Genomic DNA, 23347 nt, shown 5'->3' on the forward strand with positions numbered 1-23347 from the left:
ATCTTCAGAGTTTTTGTTATTTCTTTTTGTTTATTATAATTCAGTGTAAAATCAATGCGAACTTTTGGACAATTTTGAACTCAGTTCTACCTCATTGTAAGTTGAATGTTCTTTCAAGTTCTTCCATTAAAGCATTTAAAAAGCCCTAATTGTGATGTGTTACTTTTTAATGGACCTGAATACATTATCTAATATTTTATTTAAGGATTTAGCGTTTTCATAAATGAGGTTGGCCTACAGTTTTCTTTTTAGTGGTGAATTAAATTTATGAACTTAAACCTATAGGAACTCCTCTTGAGAAAAAGTATCAAAATACAGAAATTTATCTAAACCCTATAATTTTATGAGAATTACAACTTTTTAAGAGAAAAGGTGGTGATGAACATTAAATTTAGCAAAAGGCATGTAATGGGAAGATCATCTGCTTTGAAGTCAGACAGTCTTGAGTAGAGCCAGGACTAGGGAAAGGTAGGTGAGGTGCCTGGGTGACAAAATTTAAGGAGGCACTCACTCTCAGGGTCAGGCAAGGGCGGGGTTGGCACCTGAAAGTGAGTGCTTCCTTAAATTTTGCACCTCTGGGATCTCACTTCCCTCACCCTAGTCTGACCTCCTGCTCTGAAGTCTGGATCCCAGCCCAGCCTTCACTATCTCCAAGATCTCAGGTGCGTTACTGAAGCTCTTTAAGCCTCAATTATTTTCTCTGAAAAATGAGTCGATACTGTCTAGCTACCTCACAGACTGTGGGAGAATTGAGATATATTTTTTCATCTGTCAAGTAAATTGCTTGGGATAGCACCCGCGCACATTAAAATTTGTTCCTTTATCCTTGCTATCCAATCCCTCACAAAAAAGTTGCTACAGGAGAGGTAGGTAGAACCTAGATAATAATGGACCTTTTGTGCATTGCTAGGAGTTTGGATTCCACCTAGAATGGTGGGTCTCAAAGTGTAGTATCTATACCAACAGCATCAGCATCACTTGGGAGCTTATTAGAGATGTAAATTCTGAGTTTCCAAATCAGGAACTCTGATAGTGTGGGCCAGCACTCTGCTTTAACAAGCCCTCCAGGTGATTCTAATATGCACTAATGTTTGAGACTTGTTTCTTTACAAATGTGAGAATAATTGTGGCATTTTAAGCGAGAAAGGTACGTGAATGGGTTTAAATAATAGAAACCTTAATTAGTACAATTGAGTTGATGAGACGTAAGAGGGCTTCAAGACAGAAGATAGGGTGACTCGTTAGGGAGTTGTCTTGTTAAAATAGAAGGGATTCAAATCTGAACAGAAATAGTAGAAGCTATAATGAATAGGAGATGTTTTTTAATTATTTGGCTATCAGAATTAATGCAATTTTGAAGCTTAAGTGACAGTTTACGTCTTGGCCATCTCTATATCTGCAAAACTTTGGAAGCTCCATGCGTCACTAGAGGTTATCAATAAATGCTTTCCTTTGAGTGAATGAATCCAGGATATGTGCAATCCTACCTCTATTTAAGTGGTATAGATGGGTGTAATTTTTATTTGTAAGTTAAAACTTGTTCCTCTGTGTCTGGAAGATGAACAAAAGAGATGATGTTAGGGCTCCTTGGCCTTTGATATAGCAAGAAAAAAATAGACAGCATTAACTTGGAATTTTTCTTCCTATAACATTCTTTAGTTTGGTGTCTAATTATAGCAATTTGTCCAAATGTGAGTATTCTGGGGCTCATGAGAATCACTGAACCCAAGTTAACGGCACTTTGCTTTTCTTGCTAGGTATGAAGCAATGTATGACATATCCAGACAATCAATACCCAAATCGTAATCAAGGTCATTGCCTCTTAAAGACTGTGACCTTATTGGCCTACGAAGATCCTCTGGGGATGGTACTTGCCTGTGCAGCCCTTTGTCTGTCTGCCCTAAGATCTGTGGTTCTTAGGATTTTTCTGAAGTACAGGGACACCCTCACAGTCAAAGCTAATAACCAGTCTCTCAGTTACATCCTTCTCAAATGCCTCATCCTCTGCTTCCTGTGCTCCTTGCTCTTCAAGGGCCATCCCAACACTTCCACTTGCATCCTGCAACAAATGACATTGGAGTCATGTGGACTGTAGCTGTTTCCAGATTTTGGATAAAACCATCGCTGTAGTTCTGGCTTTCAAGATCACAACACCAGGGAGAAAGATAAGGCAGTGGATGCTGTCAGGGGCACATAATTCCATCATTCCCATCTGCTCATCGATTCAAGTGATTTTCTCCCTTTTGTTCACCTAGATGCACATTCTGAGCCTACGCTCCTTATCATGTGTGCAAAAAGGGCTCTGTCATCATTTCTACCTTTCCTTAGGATACTTGGGTTCCTTGGCCCTCGTGAGCTTCACCTTGGCTTCTCTGGCCAGCAGACTCCTGACAATTTCAGTGAAGCCAAGTACCTGACATTCAGCATTTTGGTGTTCTGTGGTGTCTGGATCACCTTTCTCCCCCGTATACAAGCACCAAGGGGAAGAGCATGGTAGCTGCAGAGATCTTTTCTATCTTGGCTTCCAGTGCTGGGCTACTACGATGCATCTTTGCCCCCAAGTGCTATAATATTCTGCTGAAGCCAGATAGGAACACCCTGCCAGGATTAAGTGGTAAAACAAACTCTCACAGAAAATAAATACAAGATTTTAATTCACGGACTTCATGAAACATTTAGAAAGCTTGAAAATTATATGATACCTTAAAGAGTTCTTGCCCCACATCCTGCCATGGGTAGCTACATGTTCTAACATCTTCTCCTGGTTTGGAATGTCACGGTTATTAGTATCAGATTCCTGTATATAAATCTGTGTTCTGGACTCACTGTTCTTTCATTGATTCTTTCCCTGAATGAATACCACACTGTTTTCACTTTCTCTATTTCAGAGCATGTTCTGACAGCTGATAGCACCTGTTCTTGCTTGCTGCTCTTTTTCAGTTATCTTGCGTTCATTCTTACAAATTTTCTCCTTGATTTGACTTTTAGAATTGTTTTGGCAAAGTCCATAATACACATTAAGAGATTCAGATTCAAATTTATTGAACTTAAAGACTAATTTTATTAAGAACTGACTTCTTTGCAATAAAATGTTTCCCATTCAAGAATGTGTTTTATCCCCATTTATCTCACCATTTTCACTTTATTTATCAATGTTTTATTCTATTTCGGACTGGTCATTTGGGTTGTTACATAGTGTATTGTTTGTCGTACATTTCTGGAGGTTACTTGTTGCTTCCATTGATTTGTAAGTTGATTGTCTTGGACTTCTAAGCTGTGAAAAACAATAAAATGATTCTTTCTGCTCAAGCTTTATCCTTATTGCTTTCTTATTGCATTGGCAAGATTCTCTAGTACAATGTCCAACAGTAGTCATAATTGTGAGCTTTTATTGCTCTTGGTTTTAGTGGAAATGTTCCTAAAGATTTTATCTGTTAAAATTTAATCCCACAACTAGAAGGACATGCAACTATGATATGCAGCTGTGTACGGGGTTGGGGGGGGTTGGGGAGATAAAGCAGAAAAAAAAATTTATGTTGGTGGTACATTTCTGATCATACTTTTTTTAATATTTCATATGAACTTTATCTTTTTATTGAGGTAAAAGTGATTTATAGCATTATATAAATTTCAATTGTATCATTATATTTTGACTTCTATATAGGCTACCTTGTGTTCACCACCAAAAGTCGAGTTGCGATCCAAACAAATATCTCATTAATTATGAGAGTGCCCTGTCTGTGCTTTGTACATAAAATTTTTAAATGTGATAAAATACGCATAACAAAATTTACCATCTTAACCATTTTAATTGTATGATTCAGTACTTTTAAGTACTTTCACATTGTGTGCAACAAATTTTAGTCTTTTCATTTTCTGAAAATGAAACTCTGTACTCATGGAACAATTCCTCAAACCCTCCTTCCCCAGCCCCTGACAACCACTATTCTACTTTCTATCTCTATGAATTTTACTACTCTGTGCATCTCCTATAATTGGAATCATATAGTATGTGTCTTTTCACGGATGGCATATTGCACTTAGCATATTTTCCTCAAGGTTCATCCATGTTGTAGCATGTGTCAGAATAAGAACTTTGATAGTCTATTCTCTTAGCAGCTTTCAAATATTCAATATGGTATTTCGTGTTGTGTGTGTGCTTTTTGGTGAGGAAGATTGGCCCTGAGCTAACATCTGTTCCCAATATTTATCTTTTTTCGTTTTTCTTCCCAAAACCCCAGTACATTGTTGTATATTATGTCCTTCTACTTCTTCTACGTTGGACGCTACCTCAGCATGGCTTGATGAGCGGTACTAGGTCCATACCCAGGATCCAAACTGGTGAACCCTGGACCACCAAAGCGGAGCATGTGAACTTAACCACTATGCCCTCAGGCCAGCCCCCCAATATGGCATTGTTAACTATAGTCACAATGCTGTATATTGCATCCCCAGAATTTATTGATCTTACAACTGAAAGTTTCTAACTTTTGACCACCTTCACCCCCAGCTCTGGCAACCATCAATCTCTTCTCTGTATCTTTGAGTTCCATTTCTTTAGATTCCTCATATAAGTGAAATTGCACAGTATTTGTCTTTCTTTGTCTGGCTTATTTCACTTAATATAACACCCTCAAGGTCCATCCCTGTTGTCACAAATGTCAGAATTTCCTTCCTTTTTATGGCTGACTAATATCCCATTGTATATATATATATATTACATTTTCTGTATCCATTCATCCATAGATGGACGCTTCAGTAGTTTCCATGTCTTGTCTATTATAAATAACACTACAGTGAACATGGGGATGCAGACATCTTTTCAAGATAGTGATTTCACTTCCTTTGAATATATACCCAGGAATAGAATTGCTGGATCATATGGTGATTCTATTTGTATTTTTTGAGGAATCTCCACTCTGTTTTCGATGGTGGATGTGCCAGTCTACATTCCCACCAACAGTGCGCATTGATTCTCTTTTTCCACATCCTCTCCAACACTTGTTATTTCTTGTCTTTTTAACAAGCCATTCTTCAGGCATGAGGTGGTATCTCATTGTAGTTTTCATTTGCATTTATCTGGGGTGTATTGCTATTGAGTTGTATGAGTTCTTTGTGTGTTTTTGATAGTAACTAATTTTCAGATTTATTATTTGAAAATATTTCTCTCATTTTCTAGGTTATCTTTTCATTTTGTTGGTGGTGTCACATGCTGTGCAGAAGTCCTTTAGTTTGATGTAGTCCCAGTTGTTTAGTTTTGCTTTTCTTGTTGCTTCTGCTTTTGGTATTAAACCCAAAACATCATTATCAAGACTAATGTCCCAGAGCTTATCCCCTATGTTTTCTTCTAAAGATTTTATGGTTGCAGGTCTTACTTTTAAGTCTTTAATCCAATATGAGCTGATTTTTCCTAATCATATCCCTAAAGATTAGTGATGCTGCACATATTTTCATGTGACTGTCGGCCATTTGTACAACTTGTTTGGAGAAATGTCTAGACAATTCCTTGATCATTTTTTAATCAGGTTGTTTTATTGCTGCTTTTGAGTTGTAGTCATTTTTATATATTTGGATATATATATCAGACAGTTGGTTTACAAATATTTTATCTCATTCCATAGGTGGTCTTTTCACTCTCCTGATTGTGTCCTGTGCTTAACAGAACTGTAAATTTTGATGTTGTCCAATTTATCTCTTTTTACTTCTGTGGCCTGTGTTTTTCTATCATATCCAAGAAATCAATGGGCAAATACAATGTCATAAACATTTTCTTCTATGATTTCTTCTATCAGTTTTGTAGTTTTAGCTATTACGTTTTACTTTTTGATACATTTTCAGTTATTTTTGTATATGGTGTAAAGTAAGCGTCCAACTTCATTCTTTTGCATGTCCAGTTTTCCTAGCACCATTTAGCGAAACAAACTGTCCTTTCCCTATTGAATGACCTTGCCCCCTTGTTGAAAATCATTTGCCCATATAGGTGAAGGTTCGTATTTGAGCTCTCTGTTCAGTTCCGTTTGTTGATATGCCTGTCTTTATGCCAGGGCTGCACTGTTTTGATCACCATGCTTTTGAATTAAAGTCTCGAAATCAGGAACTGGGAGTCCCACAGCTTTATTCTCTTTCAGGACTGTTTTGGCTATTTGAGGTCCCTTGATTCCATATGCATTTTAGGATAGGTTTTTCTTTCCTGAATAAATTCCAGTGGGATTCTGGTAAAGATTGCATTGATTCTGTAGGTCACTTTCAGTAGTATGGACATCATAATAGCAGTAAGTGTTACAAACCTGAACCCGGAATATCTTCTCAGTTATTTATGTCTCCTTAATTTCTTTAAGCAGTGTTTTCTATTTTCTCTGGACAACTCTATCAATTCATTGGTTAAGTTAATTCCTAGATATTTTATACTTTTTGATTCTTTTTGTAAATGGAATGAATTTGGACCCTTACCTGACACAATATATACAAAAGTTAACTGAAAATATATCCAAAATCTAATGTAAGAGCCAAAATTGTAAAATGCTTAAGAAAATCTGGGGGTGAAGCTTCATGGTTTGCCAATGGCCTCTTGGATATGACACAAAAAGCACAGACAACAAAAGTAAAAGTAGATAAATTGGAATACATCAACATTTAAAAGTTCTGTTCATCAGAAGACACAACCAACAGAGGGAAAAGACAAACTATGGAATGAGATAAAATATTTGTGAACCATCCATTGGCTAAGCAGTTAATATCCAGAACATATAAACAATGATTACAATAACATAGTTTTATATCTCTTTTCAAAAGGAGCCCACATAAAAACTGTATTATTTACTTTGGCACATGCCAGAAATACACAAATAACCATCCGTACTCTTCACTTAGATTGTTTCATTCTCCAATGATTTTATAGGATTCCTGACAACGTCATAGTTGCGTGTGTCGAGGGAGAGGTAGCTGAGGAACAATCCCCTGTCTCTAACTGGGATTGTGAGCCGGCTGTGTATGCAACACCCTTGTGCCTTCAGAAACCACCCAGGCCCAGTTTCTGTAAATATTAATTCCCCCTGGTTGTGGAGTGTTACAGGGTAAATTCAACCTTAGGGCTAGGTGGTTGAGATGACACCCAACTCATGATCATTGGCTCACCTGGTTACAAAATGCCAAAAGCTGTTTCTCAAAGGGAAGATACTTACTTGTCAAAGAGAGTACAGCTGTGCTGTCAAACCTTAAGGGTCATTCTTCTGAAGAAGGTCCCAGGGCTTCCTGACATTTTTATCTAGGAGAGGTAGTATGATATAGAAATTTGTCCCTCATTTTGGCATCCCTCAGACTACTACACCTCAGGAAAGTTCATGGAGATATTAGCCCTCTGAATTTGACTGGTATTAATCCCTGAATATCTGACACAAAATGAGTCTTACAAAGTCATCAATTGTGTTATACATTTTTAGGTCTCTTCCCCTCTCTGAATGAGACTTCATTAATGTCATGGGGATAGTAAAGCAATCTATGTCCTGTCACTTATTTATCCATGTAACAAATACTCATTGATCACTTCTTTCATGTCAGGCTGTTTTATTGTCTCTGGTGAGACAATAGTAACCCAAACAAAGTCCTAGCCATCAGGGAGCTTACATTCTAGTAAAACAGACAAAAAATATAATATAACAATACAGTGCAAAATCATGCAAAGAAGGGTTACAACGTGGATGCAGGGGACAGAGAAGGGTGAGTGCCATTTGGATAGGTTACTCAGGGAAACACATTAGGGCAAGCTTACATTTAAAAAGAGATAAAAAGGAAATGAAACAGGGTCTACCACTTTCAAGACTTGATCTTGGGCTTCTCAGTGTCTAGAATGGTGAAAAATTAATGTTTGTTGTTTAACCCACCCAGTCTATGGTATTTTTGTAACAGCAGCCCGAATGGACTAAGGTAAGTACTCTATAGTGCTTGGAGGCCTGAGACCAAGTTAGAAGACTGGAATTGTGTGTTGACCACTTCATTTATGCAGCAGTCATCAGGGATATGGACCCTTGAAAACTCTTAGGGGCTTGCCCAGATCAATCCGAGGAGGTTATCCCATTCCTCTCTTACACTCAGAGCAACTGCAATTGCTGTCTTTAAGTGATAACATCTCTCCCCAGCACTCTCCTCAGAGCCTTCGCTACATTCTTATTCCAGAGAGTATACATTAAAGGATTCAGTGTGGGAGTAACGATACTATAGAACACAGAACCAACTTCGCCTTGCAATGGTGTGCGCTTGGACCTGGGCCTCATATATGAGAATATGTAGGCACCAAACCAGAGGGAAACCACAGTGAGGTGAGAGCTCCAAGTGGCAAAGGCATTTCTCTTACCCCCAGCTGAATGCATCTGAGTGACACTATGGAGGATGAAGATGCAGGATGTACAAATTGGAAAGATGGGGAGGAGGAGAAGCAGGACACTGCTGACGCACACAGTGGTCTCATAAGCAGTAATGTCTCCACGTACCAACTTCACAACAGCTGGAAACTCACAATAGAAAGGGTGGCTTTTTAGAGGCCCACAGAAACGGAAGTGCATCAAGGACACTGTGTGAAATAGGGAGTTTATGGATGATCCCAACCATGACATGACAGCCATCATCGGTCCCACCCTTCTGTTCATGAGAACAGTGTAATGCAGTGGATGACAGATGGCAACATAGCGGTCATAGGACATGAGAGCTAGGAGGAGACACTCCGCACCAGCCACAGACAAATAGAGGAAGTGCTGGGTCACACAGCCGGCAAAGGAGATGGACTTCTTGCCAGATAGGTAGTTGGTAGCCATCTTGGGGACGGTTGTGAAGACATACATCAGATCCATAACGGAGAGCTGGCTGAGCAGCAAGTACATGGGTGTATGAAGCGGGGGATCTGCACAGATGAGGAGAGTGGTGAGGGTGTTGCCACTCACTGCAATCAGGAAGACCATCAGGGTCAAGGAGAAAAGAAAAAGGTGGGTGAGGGAGTCATCAAAGAGACCTTCAAGGATGAAGTCTGCCAGGGAGGTCTGATTCCTCTGCCACATCTCCCCTTTCTGTGTCCCTTGGGAAACAGGAAGTGGAAAGGAAGAGCGACATCAGAAATACTGGGGTTCAGCATACCTCACAATATGACCTTTTGATCTACAAAAGAATCTTTGAAGAAAAATTTTTCTATTTCTAATTATACAACAGGTCAAATTGTTGAAGTAACCATTTAGAAAAAGTGAGAACTTCAAATTTCTCTTCACAAACATGGTCACTCTGAAATTCTAGAATCTTCTGGCCCCTTTAAGTGCCAAACTTCAAAACAATAGTCTCTCCTCATTAAGTAAGAAATATATAACCACCTATATATATATTTTATAAGTACATATACACACAAATACACTTTTATAAAATATGTAAACACATATATACAGTTTCATATTTTTGTAAACATTTGTACTTTTATCCTTATGTATACAATAAATTTTCTATATATTATATTTATATGTATAAATAATACATGAATACTATTTTTGCTTATTATACCAGTCAAGGTTTAACCAGAGAAGCTGAACCACTAAGAAATTGATAGATACGTAGACATATACATTTAATAGATTGTATGGAAATTTGGCCCTGTGAAAGTGTGAAAGCTGGTTAAGCAGTCTGTGTGAGGCTGTTACCTTTGTGTCTGATGCTGGACATTGATAGGCCTTGTGGCAAGCAGTCACGAAGGGAAGATGGGTATGAAGTGTGGTAGATCAATTGCAGGCTGGAACCCACATGCTTCAGCTGTGACCCTGCAACGTGGACTGAAATTCATGTCCTTTCTTGCTGTCTCTGGAATTTGTGGTATGGCTATCTTGTGGAAGCTGGGGTCCTTCTTCATGAGGCTGAACACACACACCTGGCCCAGAAGTCACAGATGCTAAAGGAAGGTTGAGGGCAAGGTAGAGCCAATCTCAGGCCCAGATGCTGCTTCACAAGAGTGAGGTGAGGCAGCATATCACCAACTTTACGGTCTGTAAACAACACAGCAGCTGCTTCCCTTCTGCCTCGACATCTCCCTGAGAATCTTTCCTGTGGCTCCTCTTAGCCAGAAACACACAAACGTGGGAACTCTGGGAAATGTAGTTCATCCTAGCCACATTGACACATTACAAAGCGACCAGAGTCCATCCCATGTCAATTTGGTACACATACACATCTCCTTAAAGCACACTTAATCACAAAATAAACAGGACAAAGTCATCCTCCTGCCTAACATGGTATAACTATCCTGCATACAACCAAAATCATGCCAAACATTCATAAAAAACAGGGAAGAAATGCCCATTACTATTGTCCACAGAATGAGTCCTCCTATCCACGTGCTAACCTATTCTGTGGATGTCAGTTAGGACTCTTCCTCAGTCACTCCTGTTCATGCAAATGGACCCACAAACAAGGTAGCCATGGAAGACATGATGAAGGCTACACATGGACTCAGCAACATGGACTTCCACTCACCAAGTTCCACTGTTGGGTGCCCAACCTGCCAGCAACTGAGACCAAGATTGCATCCTTGATACGGTATTACTATCCAGGAGAACAGCCAGCTACTTGGTGGCAGAGTGGGTCAACTGGATAACTTTCATCGTGGAAGGGACAGTGCTTTGTTTTTATTACAATAGACGCTTACTCTGGATATAAATTTGCCTTCCTTGCGTACAGTTGCTGCCAAAAAACCACCTGTGGACCTATAGAATGCTTTACTCACCATAGTGGTACTCCATGAAACATTGCTTCTGCCTAAGGAACTCATTTCACAGCAAATGAAGTGTGGGAATGGGCCCATGCTCATGGAATCCACTGGTCTTAGCATATTCTCCATCTTCCTAAAACAACTGGCTTAATATGATGGTGGAAAGGGCTTTTGAAGACTCGGTTATGGCAACAGCTGGTCGGAAACACCTCATATGGCTGGGACAATGTCCTCCAGGATGCAGTAAATCCTGTTAATCTGCATCTAATTTCTGATGCTGTTTCTTCCATCAATCAGTTTCTCGGGACCAGGCATCAATAGGTAAAAATGGGAATGAGTCCTCTCACTATAAAATTTATAATTATGATCCACCAGGAAAATCTTTGCTTCCTGTTTCTGCACTTTTAGGCTCTGCTGCGTTAGAGGTCTTTGTTCCAAAGGGAAGTATTTTTCTACCAGGTGACACAACAAGGATTTCATTTACTGATAATTGAGCCTGCTACCCTGCCACTTTTGGCTCCACATATCACTGAATCAACAAGCTAAGGAGGTACTATATACTGGCTGATGTGACCGATCCTGAGTAGCAAGGGGAAATTCAGTTGCTACTACACCATGGAGATAAGGAGGAGCATGTCTGCAATGCAGGAGATGTTCTAGGGAGCCTCTTTGTGATGAAAGTCAGGGGAAACCCATAACCACCCAATTCAGACAGGACTACTAAGGGCCCAGATCATTCCGGAATGAAGTTGGTGTCACCTCACCTGACAAGGAAGCTGACCAGCTGCACACTAAGGGAATATGAAATGGGGAGTGAATGAAGACAGCTGTAAACACCAGCCGTGCTCATGTGAGCTGCTGCAAAACAAAACTGTAACAGTACAGCCCTTTCTTCCTTGTTTTGATATGAACGTTTGGTTCACATATATTAACTAAATATTTTTGTCTTCATCCTCTCCATCATCACCTTTTCTAACATACGATATAACAAAATGGTTAGATTCATATCTCGGTATTTAAGTTATATGACATAAAAGGAGGGGTATGAATCAGATAGGAGTAAATGAATTTTGCCTAAAAACCTAAAAGGATTTTGTATCCTCTTATGGGGAAAGGCACAGTGTCTTTTATATCCTCTTCTTGAGAAAAGGTTAACATGTTTTTCATTGTACATGGAAAGCTTTATCATGTTAGGTGGAAGGAAAACTCAGTACTGTCTTTATTTGGAAGTTAAGAATAGTTTAAAGAAATATGAATAGGTGCCAGGTTGAAACATAATAAAGCCATTGTACTTATGTACTTAAAAACAAACAGGATATGTGTCCTAGGTAGACCTGAGAGCCTTCAAATTATAGATCAGGCTGATAAAACTAGGATTATAATATTTAATCAACCAAATCTCCCAATCAGCCCTGTATCTAATTCTCATATGCACACTTCTCAAAATGAGAGTTGGCAGCCATGGTGAAGCCTAGTGCAAAATACTAATCTACATTGATCCTCAAAATATCCACTCTATCCCTCTTTGTGTTTTTCCTCCTAAATGTTTCGCTAGCTCTCCATGCATTCCACACTATCTACTTAGTTTCTAAAGTGAAGAATTCAGAACAGAACGTATTCTTTAAAGTATAATTCGACCATAAGAAAGAAGTCACATGTATTAACTCTCTCCATATTAATGCAGCCTAGTATCATTATATTGGCTGTCACCTCACACTGTTATTTCAAATTCAGCTTCTTGTGGACTAAGGGCCCAAATCTTCCGCATTCCCCCTGATCGCTCCAGCCCTAACCAGACATCCACACATTTCCCTTTTACTAAAATATTCATATATTTCCTATCTCTTTCCTCATTTTTTCCCCCATTTTTCTCTGTAAATCTCTGTAGCGTAACTTTTCCATCATCTGATTCATGTCGTCTCTCTTTCTGCCCCAGGTAGCTTTTATAATAATTTCCCATTCCAATTTGCAGCTCTCAACTGGCTTTTTTTTCCTCTGCCTCATCAGGCAGCTTTCCTCATGAACTGACTAATATCACCTTCATATTTAAGGAATGAGGACATAAACTGACAATGTCAGAGTGTGCGCCAGTTTCTGAAAAGGATTTCATGGATACCTGAAACACCAACATTACCTTACCTGAAATTTCCTCTGCAGAGGCTTGTGGGCAGAACAAGTATAGAAGTGAAATAGAGAGGCCAGGATAGGCCCACGCTGACTCACACATTGGCTATTGGTCATCCAAACAAGTCTTTTCTGAGGTGCTCATCAGACTTCCTTCTCTAACCCTGGAACTCTCTTTTTACTGGTGGAATGGCATAGACTATATTGTCCTCCACAGTCAGCACTGATTATGCTAACTATCCTAGTGACAGACCATCATCAAGAGCAAGAGTGCATGTAATTCTGTAAGGCTCTGGCAAGGTATGCTCAGGTTTTGAGCTCCATCAGCACACGCCAGGATAGATTAAGTAACTGGACTTCCTTAACGTCTACTAGTTGGGTCTTTGAATCATGCAAATGCTTCTGCTGCCTCTAAACCTATATTTCAGATGCCTCTCCATTCCAAACTGGCCATGCAAGCTTAGGCAATAAGAATTTCAATTAATGTTACCTGATTAAGAAGCTACATCTAACACCAGCTTAATCATCAATGGGCCTAGAGTCAAAAGAAAATCTGTTTTGTGTTTTCTGCTATTTTGAATCGTTGAAGGCACTCTCTTCTTAGCTTTATACCCCCTTTTCTATTTAATAAAACCAGAATTTGCCTTTAGCACTGGTCTTTTTAGAATTAGCCCCTTCATGACTCCATGAATGTTTTCTCATCAGGAATGAGACTTGGTCTGAAACAAGGCAAATGTGAGGGAAGAGGAGTACTGTCTGTGAGAAATGAATCAAGCCATAGTCCAGAAGACCTATGATGATGTCACCTGAGGCAAATCAAAGACACTAAGTAGATGGCATCAGAGATTCCAACCCAGAGGACACATCCTGAATCTCTTCTGAAAACCATTACTCAAGATGCCAATTACACTTGTATGCACGGAGATGAGCATTCCCAAAGGGCTTTCCTGGACTCAGTCTGTAGAGGTCAGGAGAACTAGTTATCTCAATGAACGTGGCTCTGAAGACAACATGGGGACATCTTCTCTAAGGGTCAATTAACCGTGGAGAGAAATATTCCCTAGAGTCCCTGGCTTTTTTCCATCTTGGAACCAGGTTCTCTGTACTCTTTTTGTATCCAACCCTTGTGAGAAGACAGTGAGAAAGATCTAGCCTCTATTACCCACAAGACACTTTTGAGGTTTCCCCATGTGCCATATCATAGAAGAGAAGTCAAGGAATGGAAGCAGGAAGTTACTGCTAGCATTCCTCACTCTCGCTGTTGGTCATACTCCAATTTTATACACTACATTAATATAACATGTGAAAAGATTTCAGATACAGAAGTAAAATAACATCATTAGCTATCAGGGAAATGCAAATCAAAACTACAAAGAGGGATCACCTCACTCTGGTCAGAATGGCTATAATTAACAAGACAGGAAACAACAAATATTGAAGAGGATGTGGAGAGAAGGGAGCGCTTGTTCACTGCTGGTGGGAGTGCAGGCTGGTGCAGCCACTATGGAAAGCAGTATGGAGTTCCCTCAGAAAATTAAGGATAGATCTACCATATGATCCAGCTATCCCACTGCTGGGTATTTATCCAAGGAACTTGAAAACACAAAGGCACAAAGATACTGGCACCCCATGTTCGTTGCAGCGTTATACACAATAGCCAAGACTTGGAAGCAACCTAGGTGCCCATCAGGGGACGAATGGATAAAGAAGATGTGGTATTTATACACGATGGACTACTACTCAGCCATAAGAAAAGATGAAATCTGGCCATTTGTGACAACACGGATGGGTCTTAAGGGTATTATGCTGAGTTAAATAAGTCAGGGCGAGAAACTCAAATTCCATATTATCTCCCTCATAAGTAAAGGATAAAAACAATGACAAACAAACACATAGCATTGGAGATTGGATTGGTGGTTATCATAGGGGGAGGGGGCAGGGGGGAGGGCATAGGGGTGATGAGGCTCCCATGTGAGGTGACGGACTATAATTCATTTTCTGGTGGTGAACACGATGTAATCTACACAGAATTCGAAATATATTATGATGTACATCAGAAAATAAATAAATAATTAATTTTAAAAAAAGAAACGTGACAGCTGCATCATGGTAAAGTCAGTTGTTCTCTTTGTCTGTCCACTTTATGTTACACCTAGTGGGACATCAATTGACCAAAAAAGGACTCGCTGCAAAGAACACCAGAATGCCTGAGACTTCCGTGCATCTATACGTCAAAAGGTTGGTGGGCTAGAGCAATGGAACTAGGGAAGCAGCCCCCTCCCCCTCCGAAGGCAGTGGCAATACAAAATGTGTATGCTGCCAGCGGTGGTTCTGGTGTCCTAACCTGAGGAGCACAGCTGCATGCATCAGCAGCCTGAGGCTACAGGAGCAGGCATGGTGCTTGTTGCATAGCCCCTCTTTGTCCCAGCAGTGGTGGGTCGTGCACACGACCTGAGGCTTCAGGACACACAGCAGTGCCAGCGACCCAGCTCCCTCTCTCTCTCTCTGACAGTGGCTCTGGTGTTTCCAGCCGTGGGTACAGCATCCACAGCACAGATATCCACAGCAAGGGTGGTGGTGCTCTGACCTGAGATTTCAAAATGCTCACCAGCGCGGGCCAGTGACCAGAGACTGCAGGAAGAACAATGACATTCGGTTTAGCCCTACCCCACCCCCCACGATGGTGGGGGGCGCCCATGCCCTGAGACTGCAGGCAACACAGCAGTGCCAGTGAACGAGCCCCCTCCGTTTCCCCAGGCAGCAATGACTCTGACCCTGGTCTTTCAACATCAAGGGCTGCATTCAAAATGCAGATACCACTGGCAGAGGCAGTGGTGCCCTGATGCGAGGTTTCAAAAATCACACTTACCCACAACAACAACCAGAGGCTACAGGAGGAGAAAAGGTACTTCTGGCTTCACACCTGCCCCTCCCACAGCAGTGTAAGGTAGCATCTTCAACCTGAGGTGTCAGGAGCCACAGCAGAACTTGTGACACAGCCTCCAGCGGCAGCACCTCTGACATGGGCTCTACCACCATTGGGGGCTGCATACCGGACCCTGGGCCCATGCAACACCCATAAATCCAATGCCTCTAACCCATGTGTTTCTCTGGCAGTTCTCTTTGCCCAGGCAGAAATGCATCTGTCTTGGGTGGCTGTTCCAGTTACCTTTAGCTAGTTAACAAATTATCCTGAAACTTGGCAACTTGCAAGAATTGTTTTATTTTTCTCACTATTTTGTGGGTCAGGAGTTTGGGAAGGGTTTAGCTCGGCAGGTCTTCCGTGGGGACTCTCGTATTGTTGCCATCTGATGGTGTGCAGGCTGTGTCATCACCAGGCTAGACTGGGATGATCATCCAAGATGCCGTTTCTTCTTCTTGTCCTCTTTTAAGCCTATTTATTTTTATTTTTATTTTCAGTGATTATGAAGACACATATCTATTGAAGCTTCAGGTCATTAAGCCAATGCACTCCAAATTCATTTTCTCCTATGCTGGCTGTGTCCACCATTCCCTCATCCCCTCTAACTTAGTCTGTCTCTTTCCATTTGCCTTTTTCCCTTTAAAGTTGGAGAGAGGAATCAATTTTTCTTCCTTTGGTCTTACTTCCCTTCTGCTTTCACACACCTTTCCCTTCAGGACCTCACATTAGAACTCTCCACACACCTCTTCTCTTCCTGTGTGGCCAGAGCATAAGCGAGATGGGGGATACGAATCAACCTCTTTTGTTCTGGGTCCACTCCTTCCTGCCATAGGTGTTACTAGGAATATAGGACAAGTGGTTTTCCTCAGGAATGCAATCTTTTCACAAGAGGGCAGTGCTTACAGGCTACAGAAAAATTTTCTCCTACAGAGTCATATATCTGCTAATGTGTCCAAACTGAGGATCATTGATAATATCCTTATAGAGAAGCTCTAAGCGTCTGTGTCCCACCTGCAGAAACAGAATTCTTATATAAGGGTCAGTTTAATTTGAGAAATACCTAGACTTTCTCTATATTTTACTAGGAATGAGCCAAGTTTCCTATGTTTGTATGCCAGGAAAGGGCAGGGAATAAATAATCTGTGAGGTCTTTCCTCTCCATTAGATTCTGTTTCACTAATGGTTTCAGGAACAATAGAGTTGGGCTTTCTCTTTTTTCCTACATTTAATCAAACTGCACTTGTCCTATGTCTGATTGACTGTTAATGTCATGATGCTGCCACATTTTGTTTTGCTCATGAGTAAGATGGAAATTCACATCCAAGTCCCATTACCCCTTCACGTTGTCAACATTTATATCAGTTGCCATATGAGTTAAAGTCACTACTTCTGCAGGTAGAATTGCATCTGGAGAGGAAAAGATGAAGTAAGTCCGTATAGGTCTGAAGTTGGACCTCTTCTTGCTCTTTGATGTCTTCTGCATCTGTCTGCCTTTCTATTCTTTTCTTAGTATTTGTCTAATATCTCTCTCATTCTCTGACCCTCTCTTGGGCTTCCCGCGCTTTTTTCTCCACAAGTTTTCAAAATGTAGTTCAGAAACATTTTTATCACTGTGTTTGTTTTATGTATATTCAACGTGCCATGTGTAGCTGGAACTGCTGACATTGTTCCAGGATAAGTGAAGTCTAGGGAAATTTCAGCCTCACTCAACCTACTCATTTACGTATCCTCTTTCTCTCACTCTGCCATCTCACGTCTTTGCTACTATTTTCTGATTTTTGTCTTTGTTTCTGCTCTTACCCAAGAGCCCTTTAAGAAAGTGACCATTATGTTAGAAATGATTAGATTTGTTCCCTACTTTGAAATATTAAATGAAATGCTTATGTGGCCTAATACATTAGATCCCAAATCTGACCGCTTGCTTGCTGAGCAACTGAATTAGATTCTCTAGGTTAGAAAGTGTGATCTATTTAACTATTCATTTTGTCAAAGACAGAGGAAGTGTGTTATAGTTTTAATTATTTCATCTGACCCCTCTACTAAATCCTAATACTTGTAGGAGTAATATGGGTTTAAAAACATTTTATTAAGTATACCATATATTCAGAGAACTGAACAAATCATAAGGGTACAGCATGATGAATTTTCAGAAAGTGAATCCATAGGGTAACCAGCACACAGATCAAGACAAACAATGTCACTTGCCCCCCAGAGGTTCTTATTATTCCGCTTTCCATCAGTGTCCCACAGGGGTAACTACTATTTGACTTTGAATACCAAAGCTAAATTGAGCCTGGTTTTGAACTTGATAAATTTAGAATCGTACAGGACATACTCTTTTGTGTCTAACTTCTTTGGCTCAATATTTTGCTTCATGAGATTCATTCCTGCTGTTGTGTTTAGACATTTGTTCTCGTTACTGAATAGATTTGCATTGTGTGCCTATCCCACAGTTTAATTACCCACTCTAATATTGATGGATATTTGGATAGTTTCCACTTTGGTCTGTTATAAATAGTACTCGTATGAAAATTCTAGAACAAGACCTTGGTGGCCAAATACTAGCATTCCTGTTGACTGTATGCTCATTCTCAGCTATAGCAGATACTGACAAAGTGTTTCACAAAGTGGTGGTTGTAGTAATTTACTCTCCAACCTGCAGTGTATGAGAAATCCAGTTGTTCCACTTGTTCAATCTCCTTGCCAAAATTCGGTTGGTGTGTCTGTATTTTTTATTTTAGCCATCATAGGAGGTGAGTGACTCTATTTCAAATGTAGGTTTACTTTGCATTTCTCTGGTGACTAATCATGTTAAGAGCCTTTCATATGTTGATCAGCCATTTGGATGTTCTCTGTTGTGAGTGCCTGTTCAAATGCTTTGCCTATTTTCTATTGAGTTGTCAGCTTTTTTCTTAGTGAGATTGTAAGGGTTCTTAATATGTTTTGCTCATGAGTTCTTTCTTCAACCTAAGTATTGATACCCTTTCTCTCCTCTGTAACTCTCATTTTTAGGCTTTATATGGTAATTTTTGATAACTGGAAGTTCTTAATTTTAATGTAGTGCAATGTTTCTATTTGTAGCCTGTATAGTGTTTTAACGTCCTGTTTAAAAAATCTGTCCTACTCCAAGCTCATAAATATTTTTCTATTTTTTCTTCTAAAAGAGTCTTTACTGTTATATCTTTCACATTTAGATTTTATATCCACCTGAAATTGATGTTTGTGTATGGTGTGAGGTCAGGATCAAAATGTATTCTTTCCATATTCACATCCAACTTACCCAGCATTATTTATTGAAAAGAACATCCTTCCCCCGCTACATTGTAACATGATCTGTCTTATCTGTAGGTGTGCTTCCACACTTCTATGTTCCATTTGTCTGTGTATATAACGTTGTGCCAATAGCACACTGTTTCAATTATTATAGCTTTAGTCTAGATATTTAGCAGTGTAAGTCCATCGCTTTTATTTTTCTTCTCCAAGAGTATCATGACTATTTTTGGCTCATTATGTAAGTCCCTCCACCCACCACCCATAACTGCTTTTAGTTTGATTGCCATTACATTGACTCTATAGAAAAATTTGGAGAAAATTGACATCTCTAAGTACACAGTCTTCCAATCCATGAGCATGTTGCAGCCCTCCTTTTATTTAGGTCTTTTAAATTTTTCTTAAAAATATTTTGTTGTGTGTAATCTAGGGGTCTTCTACATATTTCATCAAATTCAATCTTTCATATTTGAAGCTTTTGCTGTTATAGTTAATGGTATAATTCATAAAGTCTAATTTTCTGTTTGTTTATTATTCCCCTTTTTGTAGGGTCCTTGTAAGGTTTTGGTATCAAGATTTTACAGTCCTCATAAAACAAGTTGGAAAATTTTCCCTCTTACTCAGTTTGCTGGATAGCATTATTTAAGATTCACATAAAATATGGAAGCTGTGGGCCAGCCCCGTGGCCTAGTGATTAAGTTCACGTGCTCCTGTTTGGCAGCCCAAGGTTTGCCAGTTCGGATCCTGCATGTGAACCTACACACTGCTCATCAAGCCATGCTGTGGAGGCATCCCCCAGAGAAGCGCTAGAATACACAACTATGTACTGGGGCTTTGGCAAGAAAAAAAAAGGAGGAAGATTGGCAACAGATGTTAGCTCAGGGCCAATCTTCCTTACACACACACACAAAAAAGTAACACAGATTAAAGTGATGATCAATGTAAAGTAAGAAACTATTCTAAGAATTTAAACACATTTTTTTAAAAATACGGAAGTTTGGATCCAGACTGTAATTCTAAATTTTTGTGTATATTATGATGTACATCATAATATATTTCAAATTCTGTGTAGATTAGATCATGTTCACCACCCAAAGACTAATTACAATCCAACAAGACACACGTGTGCCCAGCCACGCCTTTCACCCTGTTCCCTCCCTCCTTCCCCTCTGGTAACCACTACTCCAATCACTGTTGATATGTGATTGTTTGCTGTTGTTTTTGTCTTCCACTTATGGGTGAAATCATACGGTATTTGACTTTCTCCCTCTGACATTTTTCACTTAGTATAATACCCTCAAGGTCGATCTATATTGTCGCAAATGGCCAGGTTTCATCATTTCTTAGGGCTGAGTAGTATTCCATTGTGTATATATATACACCACATCTTCTTTATCCATTTGTCCCTTGATGGGCACCTAGGTTGCTTCCAAGTCTTGGCTATTGTGAATAATGCTGCCATGAACATAGAGATGCATGTATCTGTATGCATTTGTGTTTTCAAGCTCATTGGATAAAGACCCAACAGTGGAATCGCTGGATCCTATGGTAGATCTATTGTTAATGACCTAAGGATACTCCATACTGCTTTCTATAGTGGCTATGATACGGACCCTGATATCAGTTTCCTCACATTAAACCCAGAATATATGGGTTTAAAATCACACTCATTCCTTGCTTACTCTCTGGCTTCCTGGCTCCATAATCCACTATCCTCCATGGAGACAGATACCATCAAGGACAAGCACCTGGATTATCTCCTCCCCGCAAAGAGATACAGTCTGGTGGGAAAGCTGCTGACCAGCAAGGTCACAGGCTTCCTCTTCTCTGCAAGTAGTCTCAAGGCAAAAGACAGGCTGGTGGGAAAGCTCCGACCAGCAAGGCCATATGCTCCCACTCCCCTACCTAAAACCCCAAATAAAAACCCTTCCTTTTACCTTTGTGGGGAGTTTGGGATTTCAGCGTTAGCTTCCCTCTCTCCTTGCTCAGCGCTGTGCAAAAATAAAGTTCCTACTTTCTTCCACCACACCCAGTGTCAGAGATTGGCTTGCTGCGCAACAGGTGAGCGAACTCACATCAGGTTCAGTAACAAATCTGGCTGACCTTTCAGGGGACAGACTCATCTCCCGTGGCCCACTGAAACCTCAGATCTCCACCTGGGGAGGCAGTTTTCCTCCACTGCTCAGAGTCGTCCGTCATCCCGGCGGGTCCCAACATGCAGCTCATGTTCTGTCCACACTGTGTCCAAGAACCAACTTTCTCCAGTTTCCCAGAGCCCGAGCACAGTCTTCCCTGGCCACCCTTCCAGCTAGGAGTCTTTTTCACTGAAGCTGGCCCCTGCCCAGGGACAGGGCTCCTGTGCTTCCCCCACCTCACCGGGCCCTGCCCTCAGGCGACACCACACCCTGCTGGTACGGTGTCCGTCATCTCCTCTTACGCCATCCAGAGACCCGGTCTGCAAGTCTGGGGCTTGGGTCAGCTGCTCCTAAGCTCCCTGCAGCAATGGGAGAACTCGGGAAAACAAGCCTCAGGAGCCAAGTTGAGGGTGGCGATCTGAGGCCAGCAGAGAACCAGGGTTGAGGGCACCCCGGCCAGCCACCAGCCACATCCATTCTGTTTTGCTGATGGTCTGAGACTGCTGCCCTCCTGACCATGCAGCTCCCTGCATGGGGGCTCCCCCTACATCTGCTCTCCCTCCTGCAGGCAGTAGGTCCCTCCCCATCCCCGTGGACCCTGACAAGTCCAACATGGCTCTAACCTGTGTCCCTTCCAGGGTGGAGAGCCATCATCCATGTCTGCTTCATCCTGGAGAGGGACCAGTGCATCAGCGACTTCAATGAAAAGATGAATAATCAGGACGTGCAGATGAAGCTCTTCAGTGGGGTCTCCGTGGGCAGGAGGGGCCTTAGGGACAGTGGCGTGGCTACAAGGAGTGGGCCGTCAACATCAGCCAGCACTAGAGGCAGCTGTGCTCAGCCTTTGGGCCAACAGCACCCTGTGTTCTGATCACAGTGTGTGTGTGTTCATGTGTGTGTGCATCGAGGTGGGTGTGCAAGCCAGCCCTGTCTCTCTCTACACCACCACTGTGAGTCGACCCCTCTTGGTCACTCTGCATCCACCCAGAGGATCCTTCTGACATCCCAGACCCTTGTGGCCCTGCCTCCTCCCTCCTCCACTCGAACCCCACCACCCACTGCCCTGGCCTCACAGAACACATTTAAACATCTCCACCATGACTGACACCCCTTTTCAGGCCAGCCACCTCTAGCCAGCACCCACTGGTGTCGTTCCTGCCCTCTCACTGTCGGTTCCTTCCCCCAACACCTCCTCAGCCCAGTGGGTCTCCGTCTGCCACCCTTGCTCCATGCCCACTTTCCTTTCCCTACATCACATCCTTCCTTTCCCAGCACACACTGAGCTCTGGGACAGCCCCACGCTCCCGACCCACAGCTCTGCCCATTCCTTCCATGGTCCCGGCCAGGTGAAATCCGTCCTGGGAGCCCAACTCTGTGCCTCTCCTGCACCTGACCCCAGCAGTCAGAGGGGCCGAGGCTGGTGCAGAGCGCGGGCTGCTCCCACCTTCACATCATGACTGCAGATGTCAAGGCCCCCAGTGCCGACCATATCGTGCCCTGGCTCCCCTGACTCCTGCCTGCTCTAGGCAGCATTTCACTCGTCTGTCCCCTCCTCACCATCCACCCCTGCTTCCCTGTGCAGCACAAACCTTCACCCCAAACAAGGCTCAGTGCATGGATTGTGCACACTGCAGGCGGACACAGCTCGGTGGCGCAAGATGTGAGTGGAAGCACATATTGCTAGCTGGGAGGAGCCCAGGTGCAGCTTCTGAGACCCAGACTCCCCCAGGGAGAGGCCAGGCCCAAAGGCTGAGAGGGGTAGATACCCTGGAGTGGACAAAAGCCGCACTCACGGACTCTCTCCTCTTGAGCTTCTGGGGGAGTTCGGATTCTAATGGGTCAGGCTGGGAAGATGGGGCTCCACCCAGGGGAGGCTAGGGGCTGATTCAGGGCAACAAGGAGGAGGGCAGAAGGTCACGGGTCCCTGGAGGACAGGCACTGACAGCATGAGCCCCCTCCTCTTAATGTAATCCCCCCACAAGCCATCAAATGCAGGGACATTCCTCATGGAGGGTCTGTGTCAGGGCCGACAGAGCACTCCGGAGCCCAGGGACTTCCACGCCATCCCATCCACAGAACGTGACTCTCTGCTCTCCAGGGCCAAGGGACCCCCTTTCATGTGGAGTCTTGAGATAAGGGAAACACCCCAGGAGCCTCAGCCAC

At 41.9% G+C, this 23347-nt stretch overlaps 2 protein-coding genes and 1 long non-coding RNA gene across 43 annotated transcripts in view; 2 read left to right on the forward strand and 1 right to left on the reverse strand.

The window, feature by feature from the left end:
- Window positions 1-23347, forward strand: part of LOC138917407 (odorant-binding protein 2b-like) — a 64767-nt gene that overhangs the window by 12871 nt on the left and 28549 nt on the right. The window lies entirely within an intron of this gene.
- Window positions 1-23347, forward strand: part of LOC138917408 (uncharacterized) — a 38855-nt gene that overhangs the window by 11475 nt on the left and 4033 nt on the right. Inside the window, exons 2-3 of one of the 2 annotated variants that reach the window (XR_011425365.1) lie at window positions 15013-15094; window positions 21823-22092. This is a non-coding gene — a long non-coding RNA (uncharacterized lncRNA). Of the gene's footprint in view, window positions 1-14996; window positions 15095-21822; window positions 22093-23347 lie in introns of those variants that run through there. The other variant, XR_011425364.1, reaches the window with a different exon arrangement.
- The window catches only part of LOC138917406 (olfactory receptor 2AE1-like), a 407962-nt gene continuing 387252 nt past the window's right edge, over window positions 2638-23347 (reverse strand). For all 40 annotated transcript variants that reach the window (XM_070233603.1, XM_070233642.1, XM_070233636.1 and 37 more), the window contains one exon: window positions 2638-9064. In XM_070233603.1, the coding sequence (XP_070089704.1) occupies window positions 8112-9047 (936 nt within the window). In that variant the 5' untranslated portion in view covers window positions 9048-9064 and the 3' untranslated portion in view covers window positions 2638-8111. The remainder of the gene's footprint in view (window positions 9065-23347) is intronic.

The sequence above is a fragment of the Equus caballus genome, chromosome 14 (assembly GCF_041296265.1).
Source record: "Equus caballus isolate H_3958 breed thoroughbred chromosome 14, TB-T2T, whole genome shotgun sequence".
NCBI lineage: Eukaryota > Metazoa > Chordata > Mammalia > Perissodactyla > Equidae > Equus > Equus caballus.